General features: G+C 49.4%; 1 protein-coding gene across 1 annotated transcript in view; it reads right to left on the minus strand.

Moving 5' to 3' along the window:
* Nucleotides 1-17,881, minus strand: part of LOC140399138 (prostaglandin G/H synthase 1-like) — a 145,257-nt gene that overhangs the window by 23,351 nt on the left and 104,025 nt on the right. The window contains exons 6-7 of the mRNA XM_072488377.1: nt 13,827-14,008; nt 8,138-8,221 (exon numbers count right to left, since the gene is read on the minus strand). Of these exons, the coding sequence (XP_072344478.1) occupies nt 8,138-8,221; nt 13,827-14,008 (266 nt within the window). The remainder of the gene's footprint in view (nt 1-8,137; nt 8,222-13,826; nt 14,009-17,881) is intronic.

Genomic DNA, 17,881 nt, shown 5'->3' on the forward strand with positions numbered 1-17,881 from the left:
CGAAGCCACATCTTCCACCCAGCCACGCAAGTAACCTATTAGCTCTGCCTCTCCCCGAAACAAAAGCAATTGTGCCCTCTTGAGATGATGAGGGAGTGGTGGTGAGGGGGTGGTGGTGAGGGCGTGGTGGTGAGGGAGTGGTTGTGAGAGGGTGGTGGTGAGGGTGTGTTTGCGAGAGGGTGGTGGTGAGGGTGTGGTTGTGAGAGGGTGATGGTGAGGAGGTGGTTGTGGGAGGGTGGTGGTGAGTGTGTGGTTGTGAAGGGGTGGTGGTGAGGGGGTGCTGAGAGGGTGATGGTGGGGGTGGTGGCGAGTGGGTGGTGGTGAGGTCGTGGTTGTGAGGGTGGTGGTGAGGGTGTGGTTGTGAGAGGGTGGTGGTGAGGGTGTGGTTGTGAGTGGGTGGTGGTGAGGTCGTGGTTGTGAGAGGGTGGTGGTGAGGGTGTGGTTGTGAGAGGGTGGTGGTGAGGGCGTGGTTGTGAGAGGGTGGTGGTGAGGGTGTGGTTGTGAGAGGGTGATGGTGAGGGGGTGCTGAGAGGTTGATGGCGGGGGTGGTGGTGAGTGGGTGGTGGTGAGGGTGCGGTTGTGAGAGGGTGGTGGTGAGGGTGTGGTGGTGAGGGGGTGGTTGTGAGAGGGTGGTGGTGAGGTGTGGTTGTGAGAGGGTGGTGGTGAGGGTGTGGTTGTGAGAGGGTGGTGGTGAGGGTGTGGTGGTGAGGGTGTGGTTGTGAGAGGGTGGTGGTGAGGGTGTGGTGGTGAGGGTGTGGTGGTGAGGGGGTGATGGTGAGGGGGTGGTGGTGAGGGGGTGGTGGTGAGGGTGGTGGTGAGAGGGTGGTGGTGAGAGGGTGGTGGTGAGAGGGTGGTGGTGAGGGGGTGGTGGTGAGAGGGTGGTGGTGAGGTGTGGTTGTGAGAGGGTGGTGGTGAGGGTGTGGTGGTGAGGGTGTGGTGGTGAGGGTGTGGTGGTGAGAGGGTGGTGGTGAGAGGGTGGTGGTGAGAGGGTGGTGGTGAGAGGGTGGTGGTGAGAGGGTGGTGGTGAGAGGGTGGTGGTGAGAGGGTGGTGGTGAGAGGGTGGTGGTGAGAGGGTGGTGGTGAGGGGGTGGTGGTGATGGGGTGGTGGTGAGGGTATGGTTGTGAGGGTGTGGTTGTGAGGGTGTGGTGGTGAGGGGGTGGTGGTGAGGGGGTGGTTGTGAGAGGGTGGTGGTGAGAGGGGGGTGGTGATGTGGTGGTGGTGAGGTTGTGAGGGCGATGGTGAGGGTGGTGGTGAGGGGATGGTGGTGAGGGGGTGGTGGTGAGGGGGTGGTGGTGAGGGGGGTGGTGGTGAGGGGGTGGTGGTGAGGGGGTGGTGGTTAAACGAATTGGCCATCATGAGTTAACCCTTAAAAATATCAGCTGCCTAAAATCAAGGAATTGGATGAATCCTCAGAGTTCAGGGCTCAACGCTTGGCTGCACGGAATCAAAAGGCAATGGGGTAGCTTCTCTGTCAGACCCCAACGTCTGCCAGTCAGGATCCATGAGCCCCCAAGGCAGATAATTTTTAAAAAATATATTTTATTCAAGATTTTTGGCCAAACATAACAGTACGTAGTGTTTCTTTTACACAACAATAAAGCAATATAAATAACAGTGGCCAGTTTTAAACAAATAAATAAAGAATATATAAACAAAAACAAAACTGAATGGCAACTGCCTTGTCCAAAATAAATACTCTCCAAAAATACAATCCAACATACAATTACCTATAACAAATACTTATACATATTATACATATACAATAACATCTCTGAGTCCGTCCGATTCCTCCACCCCCCCCCCCCCCGCCGCTCCCCCCTGGGTTGCTGCTGTTGTCTACTTCTTTTCCATTCCCTCTATCTTTCTGTGAGGTAATCGACGAACGGTTGCCATCGCCTGATGAACCCCTGAGTCGAACCCCTTAACACAAACTTAATCCGTTCTAACTTTATAAACCCTGCCATGTCGTTTATCCAGGTCTCCACACCCGGGGGTTTGGCTTCCTTCCACATAAGCAATATCCTGCGCCGGGCTACTAGGGACGCAAAGGCCAACACGTCAGCCTCTCTCGCCTCCTGCACTCCTGGCTCTTCTGCAACCCCAAATATAGCCAACCCCCAGCTTGGTTCGACCCGGACCCCCACCACCTTCGAAAGCACATTTGCCACCCCCTCCCAGAACCCCTGTAGTGCCGGGCAAGACCAGAACACGTGGGTGTGATTCGCTGGGCCTCTCGAGCATCTCGCACACCTATCCTCTACCCCCAAAAATTTACTAAGCCATGCTCCAGTCATATGCGCCCTGTGTAACACCTTAAATTGTATCAGGCTTAGCCTGGCACACGAGGACGATGAGTTTACCCTACGTAGGGCATCAGCCCACAGCCCCTCCTCAATCTCTTCCCCCAGCTCTTCTTCCCATTTCCCCTTCAGCTCATCCACCATGATCTCCACCTCGTCCCTCATTTCCCTATATATGTCCGACACCTTACCATCCCCCACCCATGTCTCTGAGATCACTCTATCCTGCACCTCCTGCGTCGGGAGCTGCGGGAATTCCCTCACCTGTTGCCTCGCAAAAGCCCTCAATTGCATGTACCGAAATGCATTCCCTTGGGGCACCCCATATTTTTCCGTCAGCGCTCCCAGACTCGCAAACGTCCCATCTACAAACAGATCTCTCAGTTGTACTACCCCAGCTCTTTGCCATGCTCCAAATCCCCCATCCATTCTCCCCGGAACGAACCTATGATTGTTTCTTATCGGGGATCGCAACGAAGCTCCCGTCCTTCCCCCATGCCGTCTCCACTGCCCCCAAATTTTCAATGTAGCCACCACCACCGGGCTTGTGGTGTATTTCTTTGGTGAGAACGGCAACGGTGCCGTCACCATTGCTTGTAGGCTAGTCCCCCTGCAGGACGCCCTCTCCAATCTCTTCCACGCCGCTCCCTCCCCTTCTCCCATCCACTTACACACCATTGAAACATTGGCGGCCCAGTAGCACTCACTTAGGCTCGGTAGTGCCAGCCCCCCCCCTGTCCGTACTACGCTGCAAGAATCCCCTCCTCACTCTCGGGGTCTTCCCAGCCCACACAAAACTCATAATACTCTTCTCGATTCTTTTGAAAAAAGCCTTCGTGATCACCACCGGGAGGCACTGAAACACAAAAAGGAATCTCGGGAGGACCACCATTTTAACTGCCTGCACCCTACCTGCCAATGACAGGGACACCATGTCCCATCTCTTAAAGTCCTCCTCCATCTGTTCCACCAACCGCGTTAAATTAAGCCTGTGCAACGTACCCCAATTCTTGGCTATCTGGATCCCCAAGTACCGGAAGTCCCTTGTTACCTTCCTCAACGGTAAATCCTCTATCTCTCTGCTCTGCTCCCCTGGATGCACCACAAACAACTCACTTTTCCCCATGTTCAGTTTATACCCTGAAAAATCCCCAAACTCCCCAAGTATCCGCATTATCTCTGGCATCCCCTCCGCCGGGTCCGCCACATATCGCAACAAATCATCCGCATACAGAGATACCCGGTGTTCTTCCCCCCCCCCCCCCCCCGAGTACTCACCTCCACTTCCTGGAACCCCTCAATGCTATGGCCAGGGGTTCAATCGCCAGTGCAAACAATAACGGGGACAGAGGACATCCCTGCCTCGTCCCTCTGTGGAGCCGAAAATAGTCAGACCCCCGTCCATTCGGTCGCCATCGGGGCCCTATACAGCAACTGTACCCACCTGATATACCCACCCCAAAACCAAATCTCCTCAGCACCTCCCACAAATAATCCCACTCCACTCTATCAAATGCTTTCTCGGCATCCATCGCCACCACTATCTCCGCTTCCCCCTCTGGTGGGGGCATCATCATTACCCCTAGCAGCCTCCGTATATTTGTATTCAGCTGTCTCCCCTTCACAAACCCAGTTTGGTCCTCATGAACCACGCCCGGGACACAATCCTCTATCCTCATTGCCATTACCTTGGCCAGAATCTTAGTGTCCACATTCAGGAGGGAAATGGGCCTGTAGGACCCGCATTGCAGCGGGTCTTTTTCCTTCTTTAGGAGGAGCGATATCGTTGCCTCTGACATAGTCGGGGGCAGCTGCCCCCTTTCCCTCGCCTCATTAAAGGTAGCGGGGCCAGCAAGTCCATATATTTCCTATAGAATTCAACTGGGAATCCGTCTGGTCCCGGGGCCTTCCCCGCCTGCATGCTCCCAATCCCTTCCTCCGTCTCAATCTGTGCTCCCAGCCCCACTCTCTCCTGCTCCTCCACCTTAGGAAATTCCAGCTGATCCAGAAAGCACATCATTCTCTCCTTCCCATCCGGGGGCTGAGCTTCATATAATCTTTCGTAAAATGCCTTGAACACTCCATTCACTCTCTCCGCTCCCCGCTCCATCTCTCCCTCCTCATCTCTCACCCCCCCTATCTCCCTCGCTGCTCCCCTTTTCCTCAGTTGGTGGGCCAGCAACCTGCTCGCCTTCTCCCCGTATTCGTACTGTACACCCTGTGCCTTCCTCCATTGTGCCTCTGCATTACCCGTAGTCAACAAGTCAAATTCAACATGTAGCCTTTGCCTTTCCCTGTAGTGTCCCTCCTCCGGTGCCTCCGCATATTGTCTGTCCACCCTCAGAAGTTCTTTCAACAACCGCTCCCTTTCCCTACCCTCCTGCTTTCCTTTATGTGCCCTAATAGATATCAGCTCCCCTCTAACCACTGCCTTCAGCGCCTCCCAGACCACTCCCACCTGTACCTCCCCATTATCATTGAGTTCCAAGTACCTTTCAATACACCCCCTCACCCTTAAACACACCCCCTCATCTGCCAATAATCCCAAGTCCATTCTCCAGGGTGGACGCTGTTGTTTTTCTTCCCCTATCTCCAGGTCCACCCAATGTGGAGCATGATCCGAAATGGCTATAGCATTGTACTCCGTCCCCGTCACCTTTGGGATCAGTGCCCTTCCCAAGACAAAAAAATCTATTTGTGAATAAACTTTGTGGACATAGGAGAAAAACGAAAACTCCTTACTCCTAGGTCTACTAAATCTCCAGGGGTCTACTCCTCCCATCTGCTCCATAAAGTCCTTAAGCACCCTATCTGCAGCCGGCCTCCTTCCGGGTCTGGACCTCGATCTGTCCAGCCCTGGGTCCAGCACCGTATTAAAATCTCCACCCATTACCAACTTCCCCACTTCTAGGTCCGGGATTCGTCCTAGCATACGCCTCATAAAGTTGGCATCATCCCAGTTCGGGGCATACACGTTCACTAATACCACCGCCTCCCCATGCAATTTGCCACTCACCATCACGTATCTGCCCCCACTATCCGCCACTATAGTCTTTGCCTCAAACATTACCCGCTTCCCCACTAGTATACCCACCCCCCTGTTTTTTGCGTCTAGCCCCGAATGAAACACCTGCCCCACCCATCCTTTGCGTAGTCTGACCTGGTCTATCAGCTTCAGATGCGTCTCCTGAAGCATAACCACATCTGCCTTAAGTTTCTTTAGGTGTGCGAGTACCCATGCCCTCTTAATCGGCCCGTTCAGCCCTCTCACATTCCACGTGATCAACCGGGTTGGGGGGCTCTTTACCCCCCCTTGACGACTAGCCATCTCCTTTTTCAATCCAGTTCCTCACCCGGTTCCCACGTAGCCGTATCTCCCCCAAGCGGCCCCCCCCCCGCCCCGACCACCCCCCCCCCATACCAGCTCCCCCTTCTCCCCAGCAGCAGCAACCCAGTTAACCCCCCCCCCCCCCGCTAGATCCCAAACTCGCGTAATTGCACCCCCCATGTTGCTCCCAGAAGTCAGCAAACTCTGGCTGAACTCGGCTTCTCCCCGTGACCTCAGCTCACATTGTGCGAGGCCCCCTCCTTCCTGCTTCCCTGTTCCCGCCGTGATTACCATAGCGCGGGAACAAAGCCCGCGCTTCCCTTTTGGCCCCGCCCCCAATGGCCGGCGCCCTCAGCTCCTCATCCTCCCTCCCCCCCTCCCCCACGACATGGGGAAGAGAGAAAAGTTACAGGGTCGCAGGATTAACAACTTGGGAAGTCATCTCTTCCCTCTTTTCCCCCCCTTCATCCCACATATTCACCTCCCCCACTTTGTCCCAAACGTTCTTTTTCTGGCCCGCTCACTCCAGTTTCTCCTCGACAATAAATGTCCACGCCTCATCTGCCGTTTCGAAGTAGTGGTGTTTCCCTTGACGTATGACCCACAGTCTTGCCGGTTGCAGCATTCCAAATTTAATCTTCCTTTTGTGCAGCACCGCCTTGGCCCGATTAAAGCTTGCCCTCCTTCTCGCCACCTCCGCACTCCAATCTTGATATACGCGGATCACCGCGTTCTCCCACCGACTGCTCCGAGTTTTCTTTGCCCATCTGAGGACCATCTCTCTGTCCTTATATCGGAGAAATCTCACCATTATGGCTCGAGGAATTTCTCCAGCCCTCGGTCTTCGTGCCATAACTCGATAGGCTCCCTCCACCTCCAGCGGACCCGTCAGGGCCTCCGATCCCATTAACGAGTGCAGCATCGTGCTCACATATGCCCCGACGTCCACCCCTTCTACACCTTCGGGAAGACCAAGAATCCTTAAATTCTTCCTCCTCGCATTATTCTCCAGCACCTCCAGCCTTTCCACACACCTTTTGTGTTGTGCCTCGTGCATCTCCGTTTTCACCACCAGGCCCTGTATGTCGTCCTCATTCTCAGCAGCCTTTGCCTTCACGACCCGAAGCTCCTGTTCCTGGGTCTTTTGCTCCTCCTTTAGCCCCTCAATCGCTTGTAATATCGGGGCCAACAGCTCCTTCTTCATCTCCTTTTTGAGTTCTTCCACGCAACGCCGCAGGAACTCTTGTTGGTCAGGGCCCCATATTAAACTGCCTCCTTCCGACGCCATCTTGCTTTGTGCTTGCCTTCCTGGCCGCTGCACTAGAGGATCCACCGCAATCCGGCCACTTTCCTCTCTTTTTTCCATCCGTGTCCAGGGGGGATTCCCTTCTGGATTACCGCACAGTGTTTTTTGCTGTTAAAATTGCCGTTGGGGCTCCTATCAAGAGCCCAAAAGTCCGTTCCACCGGGATCTGCCGAAACGTGCGACCTAGCTGGTCATCGCCGCACCCGGAAGTCCTCCCCCAAGGCAGATATAACCATCCAGTTGACCTGTCAGAACCCCTAATGTTAGAGAGCCTAAGTGAGGGGAGAACCAGGCGGGAGGCTAAAGGCCTCTTTGAGGGAGCCTGTGCGGCACCTGTGCCACGTCCTTGCAGACTTGGCACCAAGTGACAGTGGAGGACACCCGCTCTCTGTGGCCAGGAAGGTCACAGAAGCCCTAAACTTTAATGCCACAGTGTCCTTCCAGGACTCCGCGAGGAACCTTTGTGGAATATCACAGGCATCCACCCATACTGAATCCGTGAGTTGACGGATGGACTTTATGCTCTGGCTCTGTGCTACATACATTTTGACCTGGATTAGGCCTGGTAGGACGAGAGGGCTATGGGCTTTGGGCACATAGCTGGTCTGCCATAGGTGCGGTGGGGGGGGGGGCATCGACTGTAGCATTGAAGTTTAGGGCTGCTGTGACCTTCCCAGTCACCGAGGGCGGGTGTCCTCCTCTGTCACTTGGCCGCAAATGTCAAAATTGATGTAAGCAGTGTACGTGACAGGCGCTATATAAATGCAAGTCTTTACTCTTGAATGAAGGCGACGAGAAAATGTTTCAGACTCAGAAGGATGCACGATGGGAATTTATGTAGTGCTGTTTTTAGTAGAAGAAACATGTCTTAATCTGAAATGAATCAATTCATATGTGTTTTGTTTGTGAATCATTAAATTCCATCAAGTAGCCATCAGCTGCCTGCAGAAGTGCCCTGGGAGAAAGATTGTTTTTCCATTTTCCCTCTCCCCTCAAGTGCTTCCAAAATTGGCAGTCCAGCGACACCGGAGAATGAGGCTGCTTTTAGCTGACCACCACTCCCCAAATTGGTGATCCAGTACTTTAGGCCACCAAATTGCACCTAAATGAAAATTGATCTGGTGAACCTTCAGCAAGCAGTCCCAATAATCGCGACTCTGATCATTTCTTTTTTTTTTAAAGGAGGGTTTCTGATAAGTTACCTGATATTTGAGTTTCCCGTCCTTGAAGAGCCGAAGCTGATGTTGACGTTCCAGAGAGTATCCATAAATATGGGTCAAATCCACCTGGGTAATATTGAAGCATTTTAACTTTTAGGCAAATGTTTTCCCACTAATATCACTCAAACACAATGGCAGCAGGGGGGTGGGGTGGGGGCGCATAGAATGGGAAACCCCGCTGACAATGGCGGGTCACTTGTGCCGCCACGAAACACGCCACGGGGGCGGGTGGAAAATCCCGCCTACTGAATAAGCTGGGGCTCAAGAACAACGTTTTCACATTGAACTTGTTTTGTTCCCAAAGAGCAACTTGACCACAAATTGTTGTCTTCAACCGCAGTTAATGGTGACTCTTCCCCACTGTTAGCTACCAAAGCAATGTTTGATTAGGTAATTATGATAAAGGGGTGGATTATTCATATTATTTAACTCTTTTAGGGATTTTCTGACAGGAGATGAGGTTGCAAGCTTCAGCAAACAATAGCCTTACAGATTCGCATCGAGGTCAGTATTGCTCTTGGATTATAATTAACGCGAGGACTGTTTGGTGGCTGAATGACCTGTGCATTTGCAGCGTTGAACCAAAAAGTCAGAGGTTTTCAGGGTCACAAGCCCAGTCTGTGCTGAGTTAGACGATGTTACTGAGTACTAAAATGAACATCAGTGGAATTGTGGAAAAATAAATCAAGGACCTTATAACTCCACCAACTCTTGCTAGGACCTCAGGGCAGGGTTAGACATGGTCGTGTCAACCGCATGGTTTGAACATTTGAGCCACTGTGCCGTTCCCCTTTGGTACGGGTACCGTTATTCTGATGTTGTCATCAGTCTCCCAAACCATCCCACAGCATAAACCACTGACAGCATCACTGAACTATAAATGAGTTATTATTGTCGAGTGGTGGTTTTAACTTCAGGTTTAAAACGATTCCCAGCCAAACAAAACCCTCATTTCGGACAACCAAATTTATGATTGGAAAGTTGTAAACATAGCAGAAGTTATATTCAAGTTTTGAATTAATTATCAATCATTACGCTCTATGGTTATAAATTTGATGTAACATAATCCATAATTAAATCAGATGCCTCACTGTGATGTACATTTTAATTTTAGTGCCACACTTTGTTTTAATTGAAAAATAAGGGAAGCCAGACATTTCCTGTTGGTTCCTCCTGACCTTAAATAAACCTCATTCGAGCCTGAGAGCAAATTGCCTCCAACAGGCCTGGTGAAGGCGCAGCAATTAGGTGATCTCACTGGTGCCTCTTGCCCGTAGAATGACACAATGTGCATTGTATAATTATTTCTATACTTTTACATTTGCTATCCCGGCATGTGCGATGCAAGAAGGGACGGCACGGTAGCACAGTGGTTAGCACAATTGCTTCAGAGCCTCAGGGTCCCAGGTTCGATTCCCAGCTTGGGTCACTGCGTGGGTTTCCTCCGGGTGCTCCGGTTTCCTCCCAGTCCAAAGATGTGCAGTTTAGGTGGATTGGCCATGATAAATTGCCCTTAGTGTCCAAAAAGGGTAGATCAAGTTACTGGGTTACGGGGATAGGGTGGAGGAGTGGGCTTAGGTAGGGTGCCCTTTCCAAGGGCCAGTGCACATTAGATGGGCCGAATGGCCTCCTTCTGCACTGTAAATTCTATGATTATATAACTTGCTTGCATTTCAAGGCAAAAACAAAAACTAATGTTAAATATATCTCATGAAAAAACAAATTGGCTCAGAGCAGAATGGACAGCATCACATGACAGAACCATGCTCTGGGAATGCGCCAGGTTCCGTGAAACTGATTGAACAAATTAGATTCATACAAATCATAGAATCGTAGAATCCCTGCAGTGTAGAAGGTGACCATTCAGCCCATCGAGTTCGCACCGACCTTCCGATAGAGCCGTCCAATCCCCCAACCTATCTCTGTAATTCCACCTAACCGTTGGACACTTAGGGGCAACTTATCATGGCCAGTCCACCTAACCTGCACATCTTTGGACTGTGGGAGGAAACCAGAGCACCCGGAGGAAATCCACGCAGACACGGGGAGAATGTGCAGACTCCGCACAGACAGTGACCCAGCGGGTAATCGAACCTGGGGCTCTGGAGCTGTGAAGCCACAGTGCTATCCACTTGTGCTACCGTGCTGTTTGTAATGGAGCACAATGTCTAAGGAGAAGGATATGAGAGATCGTATTAATGATCTCTGCACTCATCCAGAATCAAAGCGTAAGAAAAAAATACTGGGGTAAATTTTCACCTGGCTGCTTCCGTTGGGAGAGGTGGGGTTCGGGATGGAACCAGTCATCTCATGGTGTAGGTGCGGGGCTGAGCTATTACAAAAATAAGAAGCGTTGCTCAATAAATATCAGGATGGCTACTGGAGTCCAGTTCCCATGACACACGGGTCTGGTTGTTTGATTTGTAAATTAGTCAGGACATCGAGGCTTTGCCTCAACGGATGATTGGTGGGAGGCGAATGTTGTTCCCCTGTTCAAGAAAGGGAATAGGGAAATCCATGGGAATTACAGACCAGTCAGTCTTAGGTCTGTGGTGACCAAAATATTGGAAAGGATTCTGAGAGACAGGGTTTATGATTATTTAGAAAAACATAGTTTGATTAAAGATTATCAGCATGGCTTTGTGAGGGGCAGGACACGCCTCACAAGCCTTATTGAACTCTTTGAGGATGTGACAAGCCACATTGATGAAGGTCGGGCAGTGGGTGTGGTGTATATGGATTTCAGTAAAGCATTTGATAAGGTTCCCCATGGTAGGCTCATTCAGAAAGTTAGGAGGCATGGGATACAGGGAAATTTGGCTGTCTGGATACAGAATTGGCTGGCCGAAAGAAGACAGCAAGTGGTAGTGGGTGGAAAGTATTCCGCCTGGAGGTTGGTGACCAGTGGTGTCCCGCAGGGATCTGTTCTGGGACCTCTGCTCTTTGTGGTTTTTCTAAATGACTTGGATGAGGAAGTGAAAGGGTGGGTTAGTAAGTTTGCCGATGACACGAAGGTTGGTGGAGTTGTAGATAGTGTTGAGGGTTGTTGCAGGTTACAACAGGACATTGACAGGATGCGGAGCTGGGCTGAGAATTGGCAGATGGGTTTCAACCTATATAAATGTGAAGTGATTCATTTTGGAAGGTTGAATTTGAATGCTGAATACAGGGTTAACGGCAGGATTCTTGGAAGTGTGGAGGAACAGAGGGATCTTGGGGTCCATGTTCATAGATCCCTCAAAGCTGCCACCCACGTTGATAGGATTGTTAAGAAGTCGTATGGTGTGTTGGCTTTCATTAATAGGTGGGTTGAGTTTAAGAGCCGCGAGGTTTTGCTGTAACTTTATAAAACCCTGGTTGGACCACACTTGGAATATTGTGTCCAGTTCTGGGCGCCTCATTACAGGAAGGATGTGGATGCTTTGGAGAGGGTATAGAGGGGATTTACCAGGAAGCTGCCCTGGACTGGATGATGTATCTTATGAAGAAAGGTTGAGGGAGCTAGTGCATTTCTCACTAGAGTGAAGAAGGAAGAGAGGTGACTTGATAGAGGTGTACAAGGTGATGAGAGGCATGGATAGAATGGACAGCCAGAGACTTTTCCCCAGGGTGGAAATGGCTGTCACGAAGGGACATAATTTTAAGGTGATTGAAAGAAGGTATGGGGGAGATGTCAGAGGTATGTTCTTTACACAGAGAGTGGTGGGTGCATGGAATGCACTGCCAGCAGAGGTGGTGGAGTCAGAGTCATTAGGGACATTTAAGCGACTCTTAGACAGGCACATGGACAGCAGTAGGTTAGGCTGATCTTGGATTAGGATAAATGGTCGGCACAACAACGTGGGCCGAAGGGCCTGTACTGTGCTATACTGTTCTATGTTCTATGTTCAACTGACTTTTTCTGTAACGATGCCCACCTCTGGCGGGACAGGGAAAATCCCTTTAGGCGCCAATTAAGTTGTACTCTGTTGAATGAGTAAGCGCTTCAGATTAAACAAATAACATTCAAAAAACCTGTTTGTTAGTCATTCTAACAAATATTCTAACATATTCTATGCAAATATTCCATTGTGCTTTTGGTCTCAGTTGATTCTCTGTGCACCACTTTCAGTTGCATGAGGTCTAGCTCAATTCTGAACTTTCTCCAATTATCTACCTCATTTGGTTTTAAAAAAAATGTATTTTATTACAAACATGTATCAAAACAGGTTACAGCGAATAAACACCCCGGGAAACATACTTCCCAACAATCAACTATACAGTCTACAGATTTTCCCCCTTTTTCACCCTCCCCCACACGACGAACAGCCCCTCAAACACGGCCACAAACATCCCCCACCTTTCCTCAAACTCACCAGAAGAGCCCCTTTACTCATACCTTATCTTATCTAACCCCAGGAAGTCGTACAGGTCACCCAACCAAGCCGCTTCCCCGGGTGGTGATGCCTACTGCCACTCCAGCAAAATTTGCCGCTGTGCGAACAGCGAGGCGAAGGCCAAGATATCGGCCTTCCTCCTCTCCATGATCTCCGGCTTCTCTGAAACCCCAAATATCGCCACCAAAAGGTCCACCTCCTCCTCCGCTATCCTGGCTAAGGCTGCAAACACTCCCGCCCAGAATCTTCCCAATTTTTCGCAACCCCAAAACATGTGCGTGTGATTCGCTGGCCCCCGCCCACACCTCTCACTCTCAACTGCTACCCCCTGAAAGAACCCACTCATTCTCGCCCGAGTCATATGCACCCTGAGCATCACCTTAAACTGTATTAGGCTCATCCTTGCACAAGAGGAGGTCCCGTTTACCCTACGCTGTGCCTCACTCCATACTCCCCAATTGATTTCCCCTCCCAACTCTGCTTCACATTTCTCCTTGATCTTCACCACCCACTCGCCTCCCTGCTCCCCAGCCTATCTACTTAATTTGTATGGACACCCTATGTAATAGCAAGAAGTTCCGCACACATGAATATGGCCTCAACCGGGACCTTGGCATTACATGTGGCATTACATTCACTCCCCACCATCTGGTCTGGGGTTGCGAAATGATACCAACTGTCCTGGTTTGTGACAATTCACAACTCTTTAACCTGTGATTATCCCTCTCTCCAGTCGCACTGTCTGGACCTGTAAAGACTTAATTACCTACAAAGACTCACATTCAAAGTATCGTCTTGCATCATTGAATTTGTCTATACATGTGTTTCTGGAATCCACCTCTTCATTCACCTGAGGAAGGAGCTACGCTCTGAAAGCTAGTGATTCGAAACAAACCTGCTGGACTTTAACCTGGTGTTGTAAGATTTCTTACTGTGCTCACCCCAGTCCAACGCCGGCATCTCCACATAATAGCAAGATGGTTTGTGTTAACTGTCTGCCTTAAACAATGTACTCCTATAATATGTTGCAGATTAGAAAACGGCAAACAAGGCACTGAAGCACTTGCCACATAAAGAATCCTGAAAGTTCCACCAACTTTCTTAAAAGTATATGAATTAATACTTTGGAAAAATAAGAAATCCCCCAAGTTGTGACATGAAAGAAAAATCTTCCAGATGACAAATGTGAGGGAGCTAACGGAGAAACAGACATTTCAAAACTTCAGTTCAACAAACAGATGTCCACAATGGTCAGAGCATTATGGGTGTTAATACCTTTGAGAATCTCTACTTACCCCGTGGCCAAGGGCTTTTGTAAACCCTGGACCCCTGTCAAAATCTGTCCTGAAGAACTGGTGAGTGAAATGCTGAGCAAAGAAAGCAAACATCATGTTCGTGCCCTGAGGATCTGGAATGAACTTCCTCCTCAATAGAAATTCCTCGGCGAACTGTTTTGCATCGGGTAGGTCCTTATATCCTGTAAAGTTTAACAGTGAAGTTAGTTATTCATACAGCCTGGAAACATTGTCCATTTCTATCTTACAATATGCACTGGTTTGAATCTCTCTGTCGCCCTTTGCAGAGTTGTGGCTCTGGGGGTGTCGCTGGCAAAGGCAGCATTTGTTGCCCATCCTAACTGCGCTAGAACTGAATGACATGCTAGACCATTTTGAGTCAACCATGTCACTGTGAATCTAGAGTCACACGTGTAGGTCTGACCAGGTAAGGATGGCAGATTTCCTTCCCTAAGGAGCATTAGTGAGCTAGATGGGTTTTTACAACAATTGGCGATGGTTTTGTAGTCGCCATTACTGAGACTAGCTTTTCAATTCCAGATTTCAGTCATTGACATTAAATTTCACCAGCAGCTGAGATTATCACTGTCTCTCCTCTTCTGGATAAGCTTTCAGTACGGACATCACAATTACTTTATCTTCAATGACAACTAGATCCGGGTCGAGTCGTGGGCAATCTGGATCCCCAGATAGCGGAGTTAAGCAAAGATGGACAATGATGTCATGGACATGAGACAAAGGGGCTCCATAGCATGGAGAGCGTAGATTATTATGTAGCAGATTATGCTTCGTGAATGTAATAGAATGATCTTTTGTACTGATTCATAAATTGGTTCTAAAGTATCGTTGCTCTACGCCTTGTTTCAAACACTTCTCATTAATTTGTGACCTTGCAATTAGTAGGCATCTAGTGTTTTCCCCACAGAGCTGGTCATGTGATTTATTTGACATTGCATGCTTCTTGTTGGAAATGCATTATTTTCAGCAAATCATACCTTCATTGTGGAATTCATAAACTGAGTGTGGTTCACACCATGTCAAGGAAATGCAACAGAGATCACATACCAAGCCTCTCAGAATACAGATCTACTAGATGGTGCATAAAGATAAGTCTGCTCTATGAATGTTCCCACAGTCTTCATAGCAAAGTGCGAAGCCTCTGCTTGAGATTTCTGGCAGCGCAGTGAGAACCCAAAGGTTAATTGAATAGACGGTCATGGACAGTGAAGCTTAAAACTTTGTGTCTGAACATATTTGAGGTGCATTATTTCCCTCAATTTAGAGGTGCTTTGCAGTGATAACTGCACCTCAGGGGATATATGAATATATGGGGTTGGATTCTCTGGTTGGCGTCGGCAAAATCACTTTCGGCAATCGGCCGGAGAATCACAGTTCCCGACCAAATCTGAAGCGGCGCCACTTTTGCGATGTGCCGCACCCTCCAAAACGGCGTATCGACAGCCTCAGGGCACTGCTTGAGGTCCGCCCCCCCGATGCTCCGACTCCAACCAGCCTGGTTCCCGACGGCATCGGTTGCGCGTGGTCTCATCCGTCGGGAACTCAGCTTGGCGTCTGCATCTCAGTCCAGCGTCGCCACAGTCGGGGGAGGGCCGATCCGTGGGCAGGAGAGGGACTTTATTAGGGCTGGGGACACTGAGGGTGGGGGGTGGTCCGGGGCACGTGAGCCGGCCAAAGGGGTGGGCACGATTTTGCAGGCCGCCACCGTGCACATGCGCGGCCACGGTTTGTCTCTGAGTTGGAGAATGAACAGAAACAAGAAAAAAAGGAATAGGAAGCTAATTTTTTCTGGAATATTGATTTGTTTAATGAGATTTGCCTCACATTTCACTGTTCCCTCAAGGACAACAAAACACAGGACCAAACTGAGTGGATAACCACGCGGAACTGGCAGAAATGGGTGGGCTCTTGTGGCCTTTCCCACCGGCTGGATGTTCTGGTCCCACCAAAGGCCACCGACCCCCCGCGGCAGGTCCCCTGACAGCAAGGCGGGCGAGCCGTACAAAACGCCATGAACCTCGGCGGGATCGGCAGATCCCGCTGCTGGACTATGGCGGGCCGCCGCAAATTCTACCGCGGCGGGGTACGGGGAGGGGGGGGTAAGAATTTGCACTGTTATTGGTGACCGTTAACGAATTAGAAACTCTCAATTTCTTATTTGAGTTTTTTTAAATGGAGTCACGTTCGTTCAGCTATTCCATTACAAATCCCCTCTACAGACTAGACTTCTGAAGTGCCCGAACTGGCTTCTGTCCTTTTGGGTGGTTTTAATTTTGCTATTTCTCACTCTCTATCTGAGACTGTCATTGTCAGGAATCTGGAGACAAAGTGCCTCAACTGGTACGCGTCTCTACTGGCGGTGAGTTTAGAATGACGGTTTAGATATTAATCAACTGTTAATGGTTTACGGAGGAGAAACAGATTATAGATGATTGGGAAGGTCCCTGAGATATACATGTACTAATGTATAGACAATGACGTTGATGGGGACAGACCAAATACACACAAGGCATAATCAAAGAACAACAAAGGTATAATTGCCCAGGCGCTAAAAAGCCAGAAAGGCAGTTAACATCCAGCAGTCTCAGAAAGCAGACAGGCCAGTTTCCAGCCAAAGATTACAGCAAACAGACTTCTAAGCCTTAGAGCCAAGGCAGTGCAGAAAACCTTTGTAACAACAGTTTTAAAATATCCTTGCCGGACCAGCAAAAAGACGATTCCCAGATTTGAGTATCATCCCTGTATTGTGTGGCAACTATAGCTGGGTTATTCAGTTTGGATGTTGTTTGGGGAACAGGATAAGTCATACAGAGTTCAGTTATCATAGATATATTTCATAAAAAAGGGTATGTTCTATAGAAACTGTATGTTTACAGCAAGGCAGCACAAGTGGATAGCACTGTGGCTTCACAGCGCCAGGTTCGATTCCCCGCTGGCTCACTGTCTGTGCGGAGTCTGCACGTTTTCCCTGTGTCTGCGTGGGTTTCCCCCGGGTGCTCCGGTTTCCTCCCACAGTCCAAAGACGTGCAGGTTAGGTGGATTGGCCGTGATAAACTGCCCTTCGAGACCAAAAAGGTTAGAAGGGGTTATTGGGATAGGGTTGAAGTGAGGGCTTCAGTGGGACGGTGCAGACTCGATGGGCCGAATGGCTTTCTACTGCACTTTATGTTCTAATTCATACATCTTAATTCCTTGCAAGTAGAATAGTTTGGTTTGTGTGTATTTGTACTGTCTTCACTTTAATAAATAGTCTTTAATAATTGTTGCATGATGACTGGTCTATTTAGTCTCACTGGGGCTTCACTTATCTTCTCAAACCAAAACAAAACTATACACCCCCCACGAACTGGTGTTCCAAGTTAGGATACCCTGGCAGATACCAACGTCGTGCTTCGTGACAGAAAACTGGGGAGTCATCCAGGATCTTTTAAAAAGTTCAATTCCTTGAGTGCAGGGGATTTTTGCCCTTTGAACGTAACAAGAGTGAGAAAGAAGTGGAACCAAGTTAAAACGTGTTATATTAAGTAAGAAGACTGCAGAAAATGGTAATTGATCTGGCTTGATCTTATCTGGACGTAGACAGTGTAACCATAGCAACTATGACAAGTTATGCCTAAAATAAAAATAAAAGAATTGGCAGATACACCGGAAGTAGTCTTATCTACAGGAGCTAGGATGGCTGAAATAATTGAAAGCCTAGCAACACATTTAAATATATAAGAGTCGGGGTGCGGCACAGTGGTGCAGTGGTTAGCACGGCATTGAGGACCCGGGTTCTATCCCGGCCCCAGGTCACTGTCCATGTGGAGTTTACACATTCTCCCCATGTTTGCATGGGTCTCACCCCCACAACCCAAAGATGTGCAGGCTAGGTGGATTGGTCACAATAAATTGCCCCTTAATTGGAAAACAAAATAATTAGGCACTCTAAATTTATTTTTAAAGTTATGCAAGAGGGGCAGCATTGTAGCACAGAGGTTAGCACAGTTGCTTCACAGCCCCAGGGACCCAGGTTCGATTCCTGGCTTGGGTCACTG

The sequence above is a fragment of the Scyliorhinus torazame genome, chromosome 22, assembly GCF_047496885.1.
Source record: "Scyliorhinus torazame isolate Kashiwa2021f chromosome 22, sScyTor2.1, whole genome shotgun sequence".
Classification (NCBI taxonomy): Eukaryota; Metazoa; Chordata; class Chondrichthyes; order Carcharhiniformes; family Scyliorhinidae; genus Scyliorhinus; species Scyliorhinus torazame.